Consider the following 21,624-nt stretch of genomic DNA (forward strand, 5'->3'; position numbering starts at 1 on the left):
TTTAATTTTGGTAATATTCTCTCTATCCACTTTTATATCCTTTTCCATTTCCACAAGTCGTATATCCATTTTATCCATATAAGTATACACCAGTGACATCTGTTTATAGATATTAATATTTAAAGTTTGAATAGTTTCCCAAATAGAATCTAAAGAAATAATTGTTGGTTTTATCAAATCCACTTTTAATAGCTGTGGGAAAACATACTTCTCACCAGGGTTTTCCCCTAACCCAGTGCTTCTGATCTCTCCCCCAGTATATGGTGGTAATATAGAGAAGCTGGATAAATCCTGTGATGTTTTAGTCCCCTGTTCTAGTGGATTCTGGTCTTCACCCAGCACCACCGGAGCAGAGGTTAGAATTGGAGGCCTCTTCTCTGCTGGTTACTTGGGGGCATTTGTTTTATCGGGGATAAGGTGGTACAAGATTCAGAAGAGGGGCCAGGTAAATCTTTCTCCCTACCCTCACTCAGCGAAATTTCCCCCGACGCCAATGTTCCTCGATGTACATGAGCATCCATCGGACCTAGCATAGTAGCAATAGATCCCGGCTGGGCCTCTTTCTCTTTGGCCCTCCGTTTTCTCACAGAATGAGGCATTGTAAATCAATAATAAGCTATGCCTTCAGGCTTTACTCACGTATCACCGAAGCTTCAAAAAAGTCTTGGATCTCTTTGGGTGGAGGTTCATGGGAGGGAGAACTTTTATTCCATAATAAACATCCAGGAAAGATTTTTTTCAAAGCCGTGCACCCCTTTGGCGTGCACGGCTTAGGCAGCGCGCCGGCATCGGCTGTGCGCCGCAGGGGGGCAGGTTTTAAGGCTTCTCAGCCGGCCCCTCCTGATGACATACAAGGAAGTAATCAGCCAGCTGCCTCATGCTCACCGTCGAGGGCTGGATTCTAGCTTCTCCCCCGGAATAGCGATGGTCAAACCTCCGGCAGCTTTGCAGGTATCTCTCCCTTCTCCACCTCAAGGAGGGAATGCAAGGGGGCTGGTTTTAAGGCTTCTCAGCCGGCCCCTCCTGATGACGTACAAGGAAGTAATCATCCAGCTGCCCCGTACTCACCGTATAGGGCTGGATTCTAGCTTCTCCCCCGGAATAGCAATGGTCAAACCTCCGGCAGCTTTGCAGGTATCTCTCCCTTCTCCACCTCAAGGAGGGAATGCAAGGGGGGCTGGTTTTAAGGCTTCTCAGCTGGCCCCTCCTGATGACGTACAAGAAAGTAATCAGCCAGCTGCCTCGTGCTCACCGTCGAGGGCTGGATTCTAGCTTCTCCCCCGGAATAGCGATGGTCAAACCTCCAGCAGCTTTGCAGGTATCTCTCCCTTCTCCACCTCCTTTCACCTCACCTTTTAACCATGACGGTAATCGTTTTGCCTTCTTTCCACCTTTCTTAATGCTTGGAATACATCTGGACTGCGCCTCTAGGATTGTATTTTTAAACAATATCCATGCCTGTTGAACACTTTTAACCTTTGCAGCTGCACCTTTCAGGTTTTTTTCTAACTATTTTCCTCATTTTTCAAAGTTTCCTATTTGAAAGTTTAGTGTTAGAGCTGTAGATTTACTTATTGTCCCCCTTCCAGTTATTAGTTTAAATTTGATCATGTTATGATCACTATTGCCAATCGGCCCCACCACAATTACCTCTCTCACCAAATCCTGCATTCCACTAAGAATTAAATCTAAAATAGCTTCCTCTCTGAACCACTTGTCTCTAGCAAGTCATGATGTTACATTTACCCAGTCAATATTGGGGTAATTGAAATCTCCCATTTCCTAGCGTGTAGCAGATGGACTCAAAACAAGTGGGTATAGCGTGCTCGTGCTAGCAGTTGGAGACGGATCTGACGTCAGCACGGGTACATATACCCCCACAGGAAGTGCAGCATTTCAGTAATTTCCGTCTCCAAAGCAGTTTGGAGCTACCTCACGCTCGCTGAGCGTGTTTCCAAATTCTACACGACTAAATTCATAGAAGTCCTACCTGAAGACGAGCCCCGCACTCCTGCGGTGATACCACTCGGTCCCTCCCCCAGTTGAGTTTCCCGAGGTGATTTCCGTGGTCCCTCTGAGGTAAGTGCCTCGGTCCGGTGGCCGAATCGCGGCAGGGACCTAGCCCCCGAGTGAGAAGGGCTCGAGCGCGGCTTGGCCCCCGAGCGGACGAGTTCGGGCGCGGCCCAGAGGCAGTGGGTGCACTTCCTCGAGCGATGCGGTGAAGGTACTCACCCTCTCCTCCCGCAGCCGGAGACCGCCCGGGTCGCAACCGGGAAGCGCCGAAGACAAGGTAAGGCGTACATCTTTTCTTATTGGTCTCCGAGGAAGTGAGGATTCGCAGAGCCGCCAAGGAGGTCGCCATTTGCCTGCCTGGTTCGTCACCGCGTGTTAGGCGCACGTTGTTAGGCGCATGTTGTTGGGCGCATGTTGTTGGGCGCACGTTGTTGGGCGCACGTAGTTAAGCGCACAACTGTTGGACGCACGTTCATAAGCACCCGCTGATAAGCGTCCGTTCCTAGACGCACATGGAGCGTAAGAGAGCCCATGCATCGGCGGAGCCGGCACCTCCAGCATCGGGCGTAAGCCTCTGCTCGGCATGCAACCTCAGAGCCACACAGGGCGAGGAAGCAGACTCCCTATGTGCCCAATGTGAAGAGGCCCTGGGAGTTCCAGGCCAGGACCGGTCGCAGCCCAGCATACTTGCCAGTTCCTCAGGGAACACGCCGGACCTAGCAGGCAGCGGTGAGCAGCCGGGGAACCCGAGTGACCTGGTACCCCTCAGACCAGATTCTGCTTCGCTCTCCTGGGTGGAATTATTCAAGGGGATTCATGCCTTTGTCACAATGCAGGCTGCTCCCCGAGCGGGTCCATACGTACCGGATGACCCGGCCCCGGGGCCTTCAAGGCCTAGGCACGGCCACTCGCCACCCGGAACCCCCGCTTATGGGGATTTAGATTACCCTGAGGAAGATGACGAGTCCCCTGAGGAGGGAGAACTTCCCTCGGGGATTGAACCATATCGGACCATGAGGCGCTTTTTTCTGAAAGGGAATCTCCCAGGCCTGATCTCTCAATGCCTGTCGGAGCTGGCTATCCCGGGCCATGACGCCCCAGTGGAACCTAGAATGAACCCTCTGTTAGAGGGCCTGCGCCAAACTTCTCACCATTTTCCCCTCCTACAAGCAGCTCAGCAGCTAATCGATCTGGAATGGAATACACCAGAGGCCTCATTCAAAGGGGGTCAAGCCTTGGCTGGCATGTACCCCCTAGACCCGGCAACCAAGGAGAAGCTGGCGTGCCCCCAGGTAGATGCCATAGTTAGCGCAATTGTGAAGCGCACCACCATTCCGGTGGAGGGGGGGACGGCCCTCAGGGATACACATGACCGGCGCATGGACACCATTCTGAAACAAGCCTTTGAGGTGGCAGCCATGTCCCTACGAATTGCGACCTGCTGCACCGTGGTGACACGTTCCTGTTTATCACAGGCTAGGAACAACACCCCGGGAGAGGAAATTGATTCAGCTCTCTCGTTCCTCACTGATGCAGCCTCTGACTTAGTCCGTACGGCAGCCAAGGGAGTGTCATCCTCAGTGGCAGCCAAGAGACAGCTCTGGCTACGTAATTGGTCGGCCGACTCCTCCTACAAGACACGCCTCACAAGAATGCCCTTCGAGGGATCCCTCCTGTTCGGCAGCGACCTTGAGAAACTGGCCAATAAATGGGGCGCCTCTCCATTACCCTGTCTACCAGAAGACCGGTCAAGGAGGAACCAGCACCCCTTTCCTAGACCATCCAGAGGAAGAACCTCTCAACGCTTCAACCCTTACAGGACTTGCTACCAAGCACCTCGTTCGCAGGCCAGGAACCAGTCCTTTCGGCCTAAGCATAACAAGAGGGGAAACGGCTCGGGTTCGGGTCCCGGCCGTACCCCACAATGACAATCAGCCGACCCATCCGGGGGTAGCGGCCATAGGGGGCAGGCTATCCCTCTTCTACAGGTGGGTCGAGATTACCTCGGATCAGTGGGTCCTCGCCATCATCCGAGAAGGGTATTACCTGGATTTTCTTCGACTTCCGCCGGGCAGGTTTGTGGAATCTCCTTGTTCGCCGCCCATCAAGAGGACGGCCCTAGAAGTTACTTTGCGGAGGCTCCTGTCCCTAACTGCCATAATCCCAGTGTCTGCAAGGGAGATGAATTCTGGTCATCATTCCATTTATTTCATCATGCCCAAGAAGGAGGGCACTTTCCGGCCCTTCCTGGACCTCAAGTCAGTCAACTGATACCTACAGGTCCCCAGCTTTCGCATGGAAACTCTATGGTCTGTCAAAAATGCAGTACAGCCGGGGGAGTTTCTCACATCCCTAGATCTGTCAGAAGCCTACCTGCATATCCCAATCCATCGGGATCATCAGCGCTATTTACGCTTCAAGGTCCTGGACCAACACTTCCAGTTCCGAGCTTTACCCTTCGGGTTAGCCACCGTGCCGCGGACCTTTACCAAGGTCATAGTAGTAGTGGCAGCGTCCCTCAGGAAGGAGGGAATCCTCGTCCATCCCTACCTGGACGATTGGCTGATCCGGGCGAAGTCTCCAGAGGAGAACCACCAGGCAACCAACAGAGTTATAGCTCTTCTGGAAAGCCTAGGATGGGTTGTAAACTTGAACAAGAGTTCCCTACAGCCTTCTCAATCGCTGGAATACCTAGGAGTCCGATTCGACACCCAGGAAGACAAGGTCAGCCTGACCTCCAAGAGAAGATCAAAGCTCCGGAATCGTCTGCAGGCCTTGCTGAGCGCCACCCGGCCCACAGCTTGGGATTACTTACAGGTCCTTGGCCTTATGGCATCCACTCAGGAGGTGATACCATGGGCGCGAGCTCATATGAGACCATTACAACGCGCCCTCCTATCTCGGTGGAGCCCACAATCACAGAACTACACCACACACCTACCTCTACCAGCCAGAGTGCGGAATCAGCTACGGTGGTGGTTGCGGCCCGGCCAAATGAGCCGGGGGTCGAGAATGTCCTCCCCAACCTGGACCCTGCTCACGACAGATGCCAGCCTGAACGGATGGGGAGCACACTGCGAACAACTCACCGCACAAGGGCGGTGGAACAGAGAAGAGTCGGGGTGGAACATCAACCGACTAGAGGCACGGGCAGTCAGGCTAGCGTGCCTGTGGTTTGCCCACAGACTTCGCAACAGAGCGGTCAGAGTGATGTCAGACAACGCCACCACGGTGGCATACATCAACCGACAGGGCGGAACCAGAAGCCAACAGGTATCCCTAGAAATAGCCCCCCTGATGACTTGGGCGGAAGCAAATCTCCAGGACATCTCCGCCATCCACATCGCCGGGAAGGACAACACCACGGCAGACTTCCTCAGCAGAGAAAGCCTAAATCCAGGGGAATGGCAGCTGTCGCCCACAGTTTTCCAGATGATTGTGGATCAGTGGGGGACGCTGGGCATGGACCTACTAGCGGACAGGTCCAACGCTCAAGTTCCCAGATATTTCAGCCGCAGGCGGGATCCTCTATCCCAGGAGATCGATGCCCTGGTACAGCCATGGCCTCAGGAGATCCTGCTATATGCCTTTCCTCCATGGCCCCTGCTGGGTGCCATTATACACAAAATCCACCGGCACAGAGGCCTAGTTCTTCTAGTGGCTCTGGACTGGCCAAGAAGACCCTGGTACGCAGACATGAGAAGTATACTGGCAGGGAGTCCATTACCCCTGCCTCCACACAGGGACCTGCTGCGGCAAGGTCCCATCCTCCACGAGGATCCAGCTGAATTCTCTCTTACGGTCTGGCCCTTGAGAAGGCTCGACTGAAGAAAAGAGGATACTCAGGACCGGTAATAGATACACTCCTCCGAGCACGCAAGTTCTCCACATCCCTAACCTATATAAGGATCTGGAGAGTATTTGAAGCCTGGTGCGAAACTCACGGCACCAATCCACTTGCCGCTAAGATCCCTATCATTTTGGATTTCCTGCAAGATAGACTTCAGAAGGGTCTGTCCCTCAGTTCCATCAAAGTTCAAGTGGCAGCGCTATCCTGCTACGGTCCCCGGAGTGACGGCAACAGCATTGCCACACACCCAGATGTTTCACATTTCCTGAAAGGAATCAAACACATTCGCCCGCCACTGATGTGGCCAGTACCCCTGTGGAACCTCAACCTAGTTTTGGAATTTCTAGCGGGACACGCCTTCAGACCACTTTGAGGTCTGTCCCTCCGTTTGTTAACCTTGAAGATGGTGTTCCTGCTGGCCGTTTGCTCAGCACGCCGCATCTCAGAGCTACAAGAACTGTCCTGCCGGGATCCGTTTCTCAGAATCACTCCAGAAGCTATCCATCTTCGCACGGTTCCTTCCTTCTTACCCAAAGTAGTCTCACACTTCCACCTCAACCAAACCATATCCTTGCCTACCACGGAAGGTTTGAAGAAGTCGGAAGAAGGTCGAATACTACACCATCTCGACATTGGCAGGCTACTGTCCAGATACCTGGAAATGTCAGAAGCAGTACGAAAGACGGACCACCTGTTCGTCCTTCACAGCGGAAAGAAGCAAGGGGAAGCGGCCTCCCGGGCAACCATCGCCCGCTGGATCAAAGAAGTTATCAAGGCAGCCTACGTAGAAGCGGGGAAACCACCACCTCTACAGATCAAGGCTCACTCTACCAGAGCGCAAGCGGCCTCTTGGGCAGAAGCTAGGATGTTGTCGCCTGCAGAGATATGTAAAGCGGCGACGTGGTCCTCCCTCCATACCTTTTCCAGATTCTACCGTCTGGACGTCCAGGCCAGGGAGGACACAGCATTCGCGAGGACTATCCTGCATGGACCTCGGGCAGCCTCCCGCCCAGTCCGGGAGTAGCTTTTGTACATCCCACTTGTTTTGAGTCCATCTGCTACACGCTAGGAAATGTAGAGATTACTTACCTGATAATCTCCTTTTCCTTAGTGTATGCAGATGGACTCAGCATCCCGCCCGGCTGCCGGTATACATGAGGATTCATCGACTCACGGTAAGCCATGTCTTCTTATAATAGGGCATCCACCCTGCCGGGTGTCGACGCCTTCCGGTTGAGAACACTGGCGGTCTCCAGCTATTACCAATCGGTCAGGGTAATCCTGTTCATTTAATCGATCGGTCAGTTACACATATATCCATAAAGCTTTTGCAAGGAAGATTACTGAATTGCTGCACTTCCTGGGGGGTATATGTACCCGTGCTGACATCAGATCCGTCTCCAACTGCTAGCACGAGCACGCTATACCCACTTGTTTTGAGTCCATCTGCATACACTAAGGAAAAGGAGATTATCAGGTAAGTAATCTCAACATTATTATTGCACTGCCAAATTGATTAGCTTCCCTGATTTCTCTTAGCATTTCATCATCTGTCTGACCATTTTGTCCAGGTAGAAGGTAGTATACTCCTATCATTATACTCTTACCCAACACGCATGGGATTTCTACCCATTTAGATTCTACTGAGCATTTAGTCTATTGTATGATCTTTATCCTGTTGGACTCTATACCTTTCCAGACATAAAGTGCCACACCCCCACCAAGTTGATCCTTCCTATCATTGCGATATAATTTGTACCCTGATATAGTACTGTCCCATTGGTTATCCTCCTTCCACCAAGTCTCTGTGATGCCAATTATGTCAATCTCATCATTTGCTGCTATACACTCTAACTCTCCCATCTTACTCCTTAGACTTCTGACATTGGCATACAGACATTTCAAAGTGTTTTTGTTTGTATTAACAACCTGCTTTTCAGTTGTTAGGGATATTTTGGAAATCAGCTTCGGTGATTTTTTACATATAGACACATGGACTATGTTTGCTTTTATTGGAACCTCTCTGTTAGGATGCCCTAACTCTCCTGTTTCATTAGTATCCTTCAAGGATATATTTCTCCGAACCATGCACTGCTGAGTGACTGTCAGTTTTCCCCCTTGCTCTAGTTTATTCCATCCAAGAACTTTATCTCTCTAGCATGTCCCAATGATACATTTACCCAGTCAGTATTGGGGTAATTGAAATCTCCCATTATTATTGCACTACCAATTTGGTTAGCTTCCCTAATTTCTCTTAGCATTTCACTGTCTATCTCACCATTTTGGCCAGGTGGATGGTAGTATACTCCTATCACTATAGTCTTCCCCGACACACAAGGGATTTCTACACATAAAGATTCGATTGTGCATTTAATCAAATGCAGGATGTTTATTCTGTTGGACTCTATACCATCCTGGACATAATGCACCACTCCGCCTCCCGGATGCTCCTCTCTGTCATTGTGATATAATTTGTACCCCGGTATAGCACTGTCCCATTGGTTATCCTCCTTCCACAATGTCTTTGACATGCCAATTAAGTCTGTCATCATTCACTGCTATACATTCTAATTCTCCCATCTTACTTCTTAGACTTCTGACATTAGCATACAAACATTTCAAAGTGTGTTTTTTGTTTGTATTTTCCTTCTGCTTTTTAATTGATAGGGATAAGTTAGAATTTTTTAGCTCAGGTGAGTTTTTAGTTATAGGCACTTGGACTAATTTTCTTATTGTTGGGATGCCCTAATTCTAATGTGTCATTAGTATCTTTTGAAGATACCTCCCTCCAAACCATGCGCTGTTGAGCGACTGTCTGCTTTATCCTTTGTTCTAGTTTAAAAGCTGCTCTATCTCCTTTTTAAAGGTTAGTGCCAGCAGTCTGGTTAAGGTGGAGTCCATCCCTTTGGAAGAGACTCCCCCTTCCCCAAAAGGTTCCCCAGTTCCTTACAAAACTGAATCCTTCTTCCTTGCACTATCGTCTCATCCACTCATTGAGACTCCGGAGCTCTGCCTGCCTCTGGGGACCTGCACATGGGCAGGGAGCATTTCAGAGAATGCTACCCTGGAGGCTCTGGATTTCAGCTTTCTACCTAGGAGCCTAAATTTGGCTTCCAGAACCTCCCTCCCTCATTTTCCTATGTCATTGGTGCCCACATGTACCATGACAGCTGGCTCCTCCCCAGCACTGTCTAAAATCCTATCTAGGTGACACATGAGGTCTGCCACCTTGCATCAGGTAGGCATGTGACCAGGCGATCCTCATGCCCACCAGCCACCCAGATGTCTACATTCCTAATAATTAAATCACAAACTATGATGATCGACCTAACCCTTCTCTCCTGGGCAGTAGCCCTTGGAGAGACATCCTCTGTGCAAAAGGACAATGTACTACCTGGACAGCAGGTCCTTGCTACAGGATCCTTTCCTGCTGCACCAGGTTGATGCTCTCCGATCATGAGACCTTCTTCCTCCAAGGCAGCACCAGGGCTGCCAGTCTGAAGTTGGGACTTGGCTACTGTGTCCCTGAAGGTCTCATCTATATACCTCTCTGTCTGCTCAGCTCCTCCAGGTCTGTCACTCTAGCCTCCAGAGATCAGATTCGTTCTCTGAGAGACAGGAGCTCTTTGCATCAGATGCATATGTACAGCTTCTCACCGGCTGGTAAAAAAAAAATCATACATGTGACACTCAATGCAAAAGACTGGGAAGCCTCCCTCTTGCTGCTGGACTGCTGCCTTCATCTCAGATTTGTTCAGTTCCTAGTTAAGTTTTAGGTTGCTATGGGAGTTGGAATTTGTCTAATTGGCGTCCTTTAAATTTATTAGTGAATTCACTGTGGAAAATTCGTGAAGTGAAGTTAAAAGGCTGATTTTATTTTATTTTTATTTTTTTTTTAGTGTGAAAGTGGCACCTGCCTATAAATTAAAGGATGAGCTAGGGGTGGGAGGGTTGGGAAATACAAACACTCTAACTTTTGTTTATTAGCTGCTTTACTGACTATTAAAAGCACAAACATTCTAAATAATATACCCCAATAGTTTACTTCTGCCCAATGCGTAAAAAAATTTTTTTTTTTTCCAAGGAAAACTTACTGATTCCTTTCAGCCACCAGCAAGGTGATCATCTGCTCCCACTGTGTTTGGTATTTTGGCACATATGGTCTATCACAGACCCTGCCGTTGTTGCTGATTATTCTTCCAAGTGTTGCTGGGCTTTTTCTGCCCATTGTACCTATCAGCCAACCATGGGCAGCAAACTCATAAGCTTCTAAGTATCTGCAACCATTAAAAAATGGTTATATTTTAAAGAACTTGCTGTCAACGTGTCTAAAACCGAATTGTTTTTATTTTTTTAATTTATTTAGATTTATATTCCGCTTTTAGCACTTTTTTCAGTGCTTCAAAGTGGATTACATTCAGGTACTGTAGGTATTTCCCTATCCCCAGAGGGCTTACAATCTAAGTTTGTACCTGAGGCAATGGAGGGTAAAGTGGCTTGCCCAAGGTCACCCTGGTCTCCTGGTTCATAGCTCACTGCTCTAACCACTAGGCTACTCCTCCACTATTCAGTCCTTACTCCTATTCACAGTCCTTATTCCTCTCTTAACAACAAGACTATTACACTTGATAATCTTTCTTTATCTATTAAGACTCAAATCAAAAGTCTTGGTGTCATTCTTGACAACACCCTTTCTTTTCGTCCACAAATTAAACACGTCATATGCCAAGGTTTCTATAGTCTCCAAGTTCTCTCTGGTCTCAGAAAGCTCCTTCACCCTTCCGATTTTCGTACAGTTCTACAAACCTCAATCTTTCTTATTATAGACTACTGCAATAGCTTATATTTAGGGATCCCATCTGTAATTCTCCATTAACTTCAGTTAAACTTGAATTCAGCAGACAGGTTGGTATAAGGCTTATAAAGGAATGACCAATTTACCCCAACACTGATTGAGCTTCACTGGCTATCTATACAGAAGAGGATCAAATATAAAGCATGAATGTTAATTTTTAAGCTTTTAAATGACCAAGCATGTCTTTGGGCTAATGTGATTTTAAAATTTTATCAACCAGCAAGAACTTTGAGCTCCTCTCAAAAGAGGACTCTTGGAGATTCCCTCTCCTAGAGTCGCACGACTACACACTATTCGTGAATGCGTTTTCTCGGTTGCTGGACCAACTCTTTGGAATTCGTTCCCTATTGATATTAGCCAATGTGAGTCTGTAAAGAGTTTTAGAGAGCAAAACCTTTCTTTTTAATTTATCCTATCTTTAGATGTTCTATTTTTATTATCTGTTATTGATTATTTTATGCTGTGATGTATTACTTTTATTTTGTCTTTAATTGTATTTACTTTTAATGATTTAAGCCAAGTTTTATGTTCAGTAGTTGTTTTAAGTCTATATGCTTTTGTATTTGCTTATTACTATGTATGTTATTCTGTTCATCGCCTAGGCCATTTGTGTTTGGCGAGTCACAAATTCTAATAAATGTAAACATAAACTTCTATAGATTCATGCTGTCCTTCAGATGCCAGTGGACCCCAATTTCTTTCTGGGGAGCTCTCAGGCCCCAGTTTGGTTTTTGGTTGTCTTGTAATACCAAAGGAAACTATTTGGTCTTCGTCCAAGAGTTCTCCTGTTTACATCTTTATACTTTTGACTGTATCCAGGAGGTTCTAGACCGAAACTCTGCTTGTAATGTTTTCCGTCATGCGTAGTGTGATTCTTACTGGCGCTCACATTATTCCCCTGTCTTAGGCGCCCCTGCTATACATCTAGATTTTGTGTCTCAGTCTCTTTTATGGTTTTGTTTTAGTAGAACCCAACTCTTTTCCCGCCTAGACCCCTTGTGGGTTGACTGTCTTACAGCCAAAAGGGAAAGAGGTGGTGCTTTCAGCACTGTGCGGTTTCCTACTTTGTCCTGCTCGGACAGCCTATAGCTTGGGAATCACCCATGTGTGAGGACTACCGTCTTCCTTATCCTCAGATAATGCAGAGTTGCTTACCTGTAACAGGTGTTCTCCGATGTCAGCAGGATGTTAGCTTTCATGAAACCCACCAGCCTCCCCTGGGATTGAGTTTTTTCCTTGTATAAGCTATATCATGGACTGAGAGACTCTACCTAGGGAGCAGGATGATGACTACAGCTAAGCATGTTTGAAAGTTCTAGAATCTTTGACATCAAAGTTCAGGACCGGGGCTCCATCCAATGATGTCACCCATATGTGAGGATTAGGATCCTGCTGTCCTCTGAGAATGCCTGTTACAGGTAAGCAACTTTGCTTTCCTGCAGTTAGCAGTTAACCAATCACACAAATCCTCCCTTTTCTTTGGTTTCCCCCAATCAAAGTTTCAAAGTTGTATTAATGAAACTGAGAGGAGCTGCAGCAGTGCAGCAACTTCTATGAATGTGCAGTAAAGACCTTTTGAGCCTTTTAGAAAGTTCTGGAATGATAGTCCATTCAGTGCTCAGTGCAATCATGTGACCAATGAACTTTTATCCTCAGAAAATACAAATCAGCAACTTCACTTGCTTCATGTTCTACTTCTTTAATGCATTTTATTATCTCTGAAATGTAAAATTTGTGCAGAGTAGATGAAAGAATTGTAATTGCTTGGAGCATCAAAGGCTTTGCTGGTTTGTTTTCCTTTTGATTTAGAAGAAAACTAAAAATCTCAGCGTGCATATTAGTACATTGCTGAAAACGGAATGTGAAATAGAAAATATAGTGGCAGATAGGATTGCAATGTCCATCTCCTTCCTGATACAAAACCACAGACCAACCTTGGTTTTTGGCTTAAGGCCTGCTTTCCTACTGCCATGGATTTTCTGTGCTTATCACATGCCTTCTTTAATTCTGATATTATTTTTGCCTGCACTATCTGCTTTGGGAGGCTATTAAGAAATATTTCCTTATGTTACTCCTGATTCTGTCACCTCATATCCTGACTCCTTATTCTAGAGTATAGTAGCCTCCAGAAATACCATAATTTCTATTCTCAGATCTGTAAGTCTCACCCCAGGGTTTATGGTACAGAATCGAAATTATATTTGTAGCCATCCTCTGGACTGTTCTTAATTTGCTTATTTCTGTTTAGAAATGTGCCTTCAAGAATCTGGACCTGCTACTGCATATGAAGTCCCATCAATGATTTGTGCAGAGATATTACCACTACTTTTAATTTGCTGGTTATTCCTGTATTGACTGACTCTTCTCCACAGTTCTGTAACTCTTTAACAACCTTGACATCATCAGGCTTGATCCTTCTCAGATCCCTCTTGTCTTTGGTGCACCTTTCCTCTCCTCCCACATTATGTACTGCAGCACTGAGTTTCTTTGCCCTAAATGCATGACTTTACCTTTTCCCTGCATTATATTTTAGTTGTCAAATTCTTGACCGCTCAGTTTGTTGACGGCTCTTCCTCTCATGTGAGTTATTTTGCATATCTTAGTTATCTGCAGAAGTTATGATGTTGAGGTCCTACAGGTAAGGACTATAAAATATAAATTACAAGCACCAGCACAGCATTTATATAAATGGCTTGTATGTTGCGTCCTGCTCTGTAGCAGTAACTGATTTAATATTGAAAGATTAGTTTTTGAATGAAAAAGTGTTCAGAAATCAAGATTCAATCATTCCTTGTTCTCTTCAGGTCCTGCTATAAAGTTCTGATCCCACATCTAGTCATCAGAAGTGATTTTGAAGAAGTGAAGTCTCTGGCCAGGCAAATTCAGAAGGACTGGCGGCTGCTGTTAGCAGACTGCTTTCCTAAGATCCTTGTGAACATCCTGCCATATTTTGCCTACCAAGCTGCAGGTGACAGCAACATGGCCCAGCTGAGGGATGTAGCATCCATGGTCTATGATAAACTAAAGGAAGAAGACTGTCTAGGAAAACAGGTACAATTCTGTTATTTGCCTGCATTTTAAGAGTGAGAGGTAAGTAAAAGAAAAAAAACAAAATCCTCAAAAGGTAACGTTTAAATCCACTGGGGTTCATATTTCATGTAACATTTACTCCTTTTTGCTATGTGGGAACAGTGAATGACATTTTAAATATACTCGATTAATACAGCTATAACTCACCATTCTTCTCTAGTTCTTTTAATATGCCTTTTATCTAAGTTCTATCAGACAATGGATTACTATTACAAAAACACAGTTAAGCATCTCCATTTATAGCATAGTACCTAAACTGAAGGCTCCTTACTTCATTCTGTATTGAACATCAAGTAATAATACTTTGTCCATCATTCCAATAAGTAAACAAAGATGTGAAGCTGGAAAAATATGATACAAGAAATTTGTATCTTCAGGAAGCACATATCAGTAGCTTCAACCAGAGCAATGCAAATGGCAGTCAAAAGTACTAACACTGAGGCTGATCTGATGGCCCAACAGCAGTGCTGCTATGTGGGAGCTGGAAGATTTGGTTTCCAGACTAGGCTCCTGCTCCTTTGGTTCGCAGATGCTGAGGAGACTGATATTTCTGTAAAACCATACCATCTGACTGACTCAACAGCACACTTGTACCAGATTCCCAGGAAAACTGATCAACACATCTTAAGCCAGAGAATTGTTGCAGTATTGGCTGGTTAAATAGAGGAGGAAAAAGGAAATAAAAATGGGGAAAAAAACCCTGAGTAGCTACAAATGAATGTTCATGATGCTGTAAGCCCTATTCCACCAGGCTGTGATTGAGCTAAAAGCTCAAACAAGAGCAGGAGAAGATTGCCAGTAGTTTTATTTTGTTTTTTTTTTCCTTTAAATGTTGTCAGTAACTGTGATCGATGTGATATGAATAGTAAGTGTTGGAAATAAGAAATAAATGAATACACAGAGTCCCAATTTCAGGACAGGGAGAATTTTATCATGCCTGAAGTTCAGCTGAGCTGGGTTATTGTCACTGTGTACTTGACCCATTTTATAGAGAGGTGCTCAATTATACGTAATTCTCCAAAATTATTGTAGTAATTTTCAAAGACTTATGCAGGGCTATAAGTCTTTGAAAATCACCATATACACCATATACACACATATTAACCTCTGTGCTTTCTAAGTGAATTTTCATAAGGGCTGGAACACATTTGTACTCTTAACTGTTGATTAGAAATGTATGCATGTACAAAGAGGGCATCCTGGAGCAGGGTTTTGAAGTACACGCACATTTATATGTTTTATAAACGGACTATGCGTATATGCCAAATATGCGCACATGCTTTTACTCCTGCTAATCAACTCGCAGATAAATTTGATTTCTCTTTTAGCTGTAGTTTTTGGGTAGGCTATCTGGAGCAAAGGATGAAGGGTGTGGGTGAATAAGTGAAAGTCTGAGTCAACTGGATTAAGTCTTGGAAAACTGGTGCTTTGGACATATGTACACAAGTATTCTGATAAGCAAGATACGCTTATACATCAGTTTATAAAATTCCTGCCTTTCCAATTAATCAGGGTTATTACATACATCAGGGATGGCGAACTCCAGTCCTCGAGGGCCGCAAACAGGCCAGGTTTTCAGGATATCCATAATGAATATGCATGAGAAAGATCTGCATGTACTGCATCCATTGGATGCAAATTTGACATATAAAATATATGCACATACTTTGATAAAGTGGAGAAAGTTAAACAGTGAAGTGCCTCAGGGATCTGTACTGGTCCTGTACTTTTTAAATATATTTTTAATATATTTATAAATGATCTGGAAAGGGGAATGATGAGATCAAATTTGCAGGTGACACATAATTATTCATAGTTAAATCACATGTGGATTGTGATAAATTGCGTGACTGGAAGACTGGGCATCCAAATGGCAGATGAAATTTAATGTGGACAAGTGCAAAGTGATGCACATAGCAGAAAAAGTAACCCATGCTGTAGTTATGTGAGGTTAGGTTAGGTTTCGTAGCAGGAGTTACCACCCAGGAAAAAGATCTAGGTGTTGTAGCATGGGCAGCAGAACACCTTTTTGATTTGGATGTCCAACCAATCTATGCCCCAAGCTCTACTCATTCATAATAATAATAAAACCATATTAATAAAAGGAATAAATATTTCAAAACAACCAATCAATAGAATATCCAATAATTAAAACACACCTGTTCTAATATTTCCCCAAAAAACAATACAATATTTGACAGCAGACCTATCAAATAACACTCAGAAATTAAAACTAGTAAATATTAAAAGATCTGCTCTCCATTCCTAGGATCCTTTGTTAGACAATCACCCTGAGAATGTTGTGAAATGGAGGGTGGGTAGTCACACAAACTTTATCCTTTCTCTCACTCACATTCACACATGTTCATTCTCTCAAACATTCCCCACAAGCTCTCACATACACATACAGGTAAGCACTCAGGCAGGCATTAACACCCACACGAGGCAGGTAAACATGCAGGCGGGCAGGCACTCACACATAGAGGCAGGAGGTTGTCACTCTCTCATACTAGAAGGTGCAATAACTAAACCAATCTTAAAGAAGAAAAACATGGACCCACTAAACTTGAGTAACTACAGAGCAGTATCAAATATACCATTAATTGCAAAAATAATAGAAAAAAAGTACAAAAACAATTATCAGAACATCTAGAAAACAATAACATCCTATTTCTCTCACAACATGGCTTCCGCAAACATTACAGCACTGAAACTTTACTGCTTTCACTTACTGATAATATTCTAAGAGGTTTTGACAGTGGAACACACTACATACTTGTTCTATTAGATTTATCAGCAGCTTTTGACACTGTGAACCATGAAATTCTAATCAAAAGACTAGAAGAAATAGGTCTTCATAGTAACACAATTGCATGGTTCAAATCATATCTAAGTAAGAGATACTTTCAAGTACAAATTAAAAACACAATGTATGAAAAAGTAAGTCTACAAACAGGAGTACCACAGGGATCTGCACTCTCGGCGACACTAATATTTACCTTTTACCACTATGCCATCTACTTGCAGGGCTCGGAATTGTACACTACAAATATGCAGATGACATACAGCTAATCTTACCCATCAATGACACAATTGAAAAAACACTAAACTTAGCCAACATGTACCTGGATATAATCAAACTACTACTAAATTAAATGGAATTAGTGATAAACATTGAAAAGACTGAATGTCTGCACCTCAAACGGAAAAATTTAAACCTAATACAAACTCCAATATTACTCTAAAAAAAAAATCAAACAATCAGGCCGATAGAGTAAAACCCACGGGAGAGCCAGCGCTCAGAGGCAAGCGCCCGCTCTCCCGATGCGCGCACAGGCCACTCTCCTGTGCGTGCAATTTAGTATGAAAATGAGGGTCCACGGTAAAAAGAGGCGCTAAGGACACTAGCGCGTCCCTAGAGCCTCTTTTTTGACAGGAGCGGCGGCTGTCAGCGAGTTTGACAGCTGACGCTCAATTTTACCGGCGTCTGTTCTCAAACCCGCTGACAGCCACAGGTTCGGAAAACAGATGCCGGCACAATTGAGCGTCCGTCTTCCGGGCCACGGGCCAATTAAAAATTTTTTTTTTTAAATTTTTGATTTTTTTTTATTTTGGGGGCCTCCGACTTAATATCGCTATGATATTAAGTCGGAGGGTGTACAGAAAAGCAGTTTTTTCTGCTTTTCTGTACAATTCCCCGGCGCCGGCAGAAATTAATGCCAGCCTTTGGGCAGGCGTTCATTTTGTAAAGTAAAATGTGTGGCTTCGCTGCACATTCTGCTTTCTGGATCGCGTGGGAGTAACTAATAGGACCATCAACATGCATTTGCATGTTGCGGGCACTATTAGTTTCGGGTGGGGGGTTGGACGCGCGTTTTCGACACGCTATTACCCCTTACTGTATAAGGGGTAAAGGAAGGATACGCCAAATCGATACTAAGAAAATTAAAACCTTTATTAACACTAGCAAATTTCAGAACTGGCCTACAAGCACTAATTTTTGCCAGCACTGACTACTGTAATGCACTGCTATTGGGATTACCATACACAACCATAAGACCACTTCAAATATTGCAAAACTCTGCTGCAAGAATGCTTACAGGCAAACAGGAAAAGAGATCACATTACTGAAACACTAGCTGAACTACATTGGTTACCCACAGAACAAAAAGTACAATACAAAGCATTATGTACTATACATAGATTAATTCACGATTAAAAAGCAGAATGGCTCAACACAGCATTACGTGTACACGTACCACATAGAAATCTGAAATCGGCAAATAAAGCACTCCTAACTGTTCCATCGGTAAAAATAGCAAGACTAACACAAGTCAGAGAGCGAGCATTGTCTTTAGCAGGACCCATCCTGTGAAATTCAATGCCCTTTGAGTTAAGATTACAAAGAAATTTTAAACTAAAGGAATGTTAAAAACATGGCTTTTTAAACAGGCGTTTAACAAAGAGAACGGAGAAAGTAAGTAAAGGCAAGCACCACAAACTAAGCGCTCAGATTCACAATACGCTTAGTAATTATTGTTGATCCAACGTCGCACGGTAACTTTGTAAAGTTAGAAGATGACTCAGGTTTCACTAGGACATTCCAAACTAACTCCGCATATAGCTGTATATTTGAACACACTTTGTTACCGAACCATTTTTGGCACTTTTATTAAATGTCAATTAATTTGTTATGATTTGTGCCTTCCTGTAAACAGTTGTGATGGTAAATAACTTGATGGTATAGAAAAGATTTTAAATAAATACACACATAAAGACAGAAACCTGCACAAACACACATACACAGGCAATGTCACACACACATGTAGGTAGGAAGTCACACAGATGAAGGCAGGCGTTGTCTCTCACAGAAGTAAGCATGGTTTTACACACACAGGTAGGCACCACTACACATACACACACTCATGCAGGCAGGAAGGCGCACTCGGACCTCATTTTCAGCTGCAACAGCAGCCTGGACTTTTTTGTTGGCTGCCATGGGATGGGCTCTTGGTTTGGCTGCTAATGGATGGACTCCATGGCGGCCCACCCAGGCTTATTTTTGGAGGATCGTGGACTTGCAACATGAGTTGCTTCCATCTCCTCGGCTGTCTGCACCTGATAATGTCATTCAGATGCCAGCAGCTGAGAAGGAGGAAGTAGCCTGAGGGCACTGCAAGACTGCTAATCTCCAGAAGCAGGGAAGGTAAGCAAGAGGATTATGGGGTGGTAGAAAGGACATAATGTTCCATCTCACCTGCCACCAATGAGGCTTCCAGTGGAAATTTATGGGGGACAATGGCCTCTGTGCCCCCCCCCCCCACCCCCGTTTCTGACACCTATACATCATAGTGTACAATATGTTGAAATCATTGGTTCAGTGTACTACAGCAATTGATAAAGCAAATAGAATGTTAGGAGTTGGGAATAGTGAATAAATCTGAGAATGTCATAATACCTGTGTAACTCTCCATAGTGAGACCACATTTTGTGTGCAATTCTGGTCTCAAAAAAAGATATAATTGCACTGGAGAAGGTACAGAGAAGGCATCCAAAATGATCAAGAGGATAGAACAGCTCCACTGTGAGGAAAGGCTAAAGAGGTTAGGACTGTTCAGCCTGGAGAAGAGACGGCTGAGGGGGGATATGATAGAGGTCTATAAAATCATGAGAGGACTAAAATGGGTAAATGTGAATCGATTATTTACTCTTTCAGGTAATACAAGGACTAGGGGGCACTCCATGAAATTAGCAAGTAGTACATTTAAAACAAATTGGAGAAAATTCATTTTTATTTCACGCACAGTTAAGTTCTGGAGTTTATTGTCGGAAGATGTGGTTAGTGCAGCTGGGTTTAAAAGAAGAGTTGGACAAGTTCCTGGACAAGTCAATAAATTGCTATTATTTATTTATTTGTGTTTTTCTATACCGGCATTCACGGGAGTACGTATCATGTCGGTTTACATAAAACAAGGGGTGATCAATACATTATAACTACATAACTAAAACATAAGATTATACATTACAGGAGTATAAACAAGTGCACGGAAGAGAAAGTTACAATAAAACAGGGGTTATTCTAACTGGGATTAGAGTTAAAGGAAAGATAAACAAGTTTAACAAGAAGTAAAACATTGTAGTGATTGGTTTGTAGTGTCTGATTCAGTTAGAAGAGAATGTTCAATTAAATAATTGTTCTTTTAAATAAATATTTTATTTGATAGAAAATGTTCAGCTATTAATCAAGTTGACCTATAGAATAGCAACTACTTATTACCGGCATTAATAACATGGGATTTATTTACTGTTCGGGTAATTATAACCTGGATTGACCACTGTTGGAAACAGGATGCTGGGCTTGATGGACCCTTGGTCTGACCCAGTATGGCAATTTCTTATGTTCTTTCAGATAAATGTTATGGAACATTCAATTCTTGTGTACTCAGGTACCTACCTGACATGGAATACCTTAATTTTGATGTTGGTCACTTTGGCTTAAAGATTCATTGAGCCTCAGGCCTTGGAGAAGTACCCATGAAATGTGGTAGCTTATATTTCTACAAAGTTCACTGTTACTTGAAATCAAAATCTGAAACCCATTCCAAATATATAAATTTCAGTTCTCTTTTTATGCTATATTATTAAATGACTACTTATTTCATTTTTTTTAACTGAAATGTTTATAAAATAATGTTCCTATCATGTCCTTCTATAATCCTTGAATAGTTATCCCAGGCAATTTTGTAGTTTAGTGTCCAGAACTGTGTAATATAGTAAATTCAGTTATGAAACTTAATTATACTTGTCTGTTTTGTTTAACAATTCATGTGTTGTCAAGGTGTAGGTTATTTATTTTCTTTTTAATTAATCATACTAAGGAACTATGCTTCTGAATGAAAGGAAGGAGGAGGAAGAAATATTCCTAGATAATACAGGGACTATTTTATGGTTTAAAAGGTTCAGAAGTATATACATGTATGAAAGAACTGTCAGCATTAAAAGCAAGGCTCTTTGTTTTTGTTTTGTTTTTTTGTAGCAAATTGATAATTTATTCCTCAGTAACTTGCCAGATATTATCGTGGAATTGCTGATGACTTTGCATGAAACATCCAGTCCTGAGATTGGTCAAGGAACTGAACTGATAAAATTTGCAGGGTAAGAGCAAATAAAAATTGTACATATCATGTGTAGTTATATTTTTGGTTTGGGCTATGTTTGGATAGTACTGTGCCAGAAAAAAGGGCAGACATGAAAATAATGGAGGCAAAAATGGCATTGGAATTCAAAAAAGGCATGGTATTACCTCAGAGGATTCTCAGTGATGGAGAAGCCAGAGTGAAACCATAGATCCAGTAGGATCTGTGGCTGTGTGTGAAAGGAGAAATGGACTGAAAAGGCCTGTCAATCTTTTATTTTCTCTTAATGAGTAGATGTTTATCTGTTTCTCCCTAAGAAAAGGTTTGTCTTTATTTGAAGGGGGGTTTGTTTTTGCTATTTCTTTAGTGTAGCTTTATTAAAAAATGTTTTTTCTTATTCTCAGATGGGACTTATCACATTGGTAAAAATACGTAATATGTGTAGGATTCTACATGGAAACATAGAACATGATGGCACATAAAGATCATATTTCTCATCAAGTCTGCCCATCTACTTCTGTTCAGCTTTATAGTCCCTCTCTCTCAGAGATCCTCTGTACTTGACCCATGTTTTCTTGAATTCAAATGGGGTCCTCATCTCTACCACCTCCACAAGGTGGCTGTTCATGAGTCCATCACCCTTTCTGTAAAGAAATAGTTCCTTATATTACTCCTGAATC

At 43.8% G+C, this 21,624-nt stretch overlaps 1 protein-coding gene across 1 annotated transcript in view; it reads left to right on the forward strand.

Annotated features, from left to right (window-relative positions):
- ATM (ATM serine/threonine kinase) overlaps positions 1–21,624 on the forward strand; it is a 586,955-nt gene that overhangs the window by 271,435 nt on the left and 293,896 nt on the right. Inside the window, exons 26-27 of the mRNA XM_029602465.1 lie at positions 13,523–13,769; positions 20,845–20,963. Coding sequence (XP_029458325.1) covers positions 13,523–13,769; positions 20,845–20,963 — 366 coding nt within the window. The remainder of the gene's footprint in view (positions 1–13,522; positions 13,770–20,844; positions 20,964–21,624) is intronic.

Source organism: Rhinatrema bivittatum, chromosome 5, assembly GCF_901001135.1.
Source record: "Rhinatrema bivittatum chromosome 5, aRhiBiv1.1, whole genome shotgun sequence".
Classification (NCBI taxonomy): Eukaryota; Metazoa; Chordata; class Amphibia; order Gymnophiona; family Rhinatrematidae; genus Rhinatrema; species Rhinatrema bivittatum.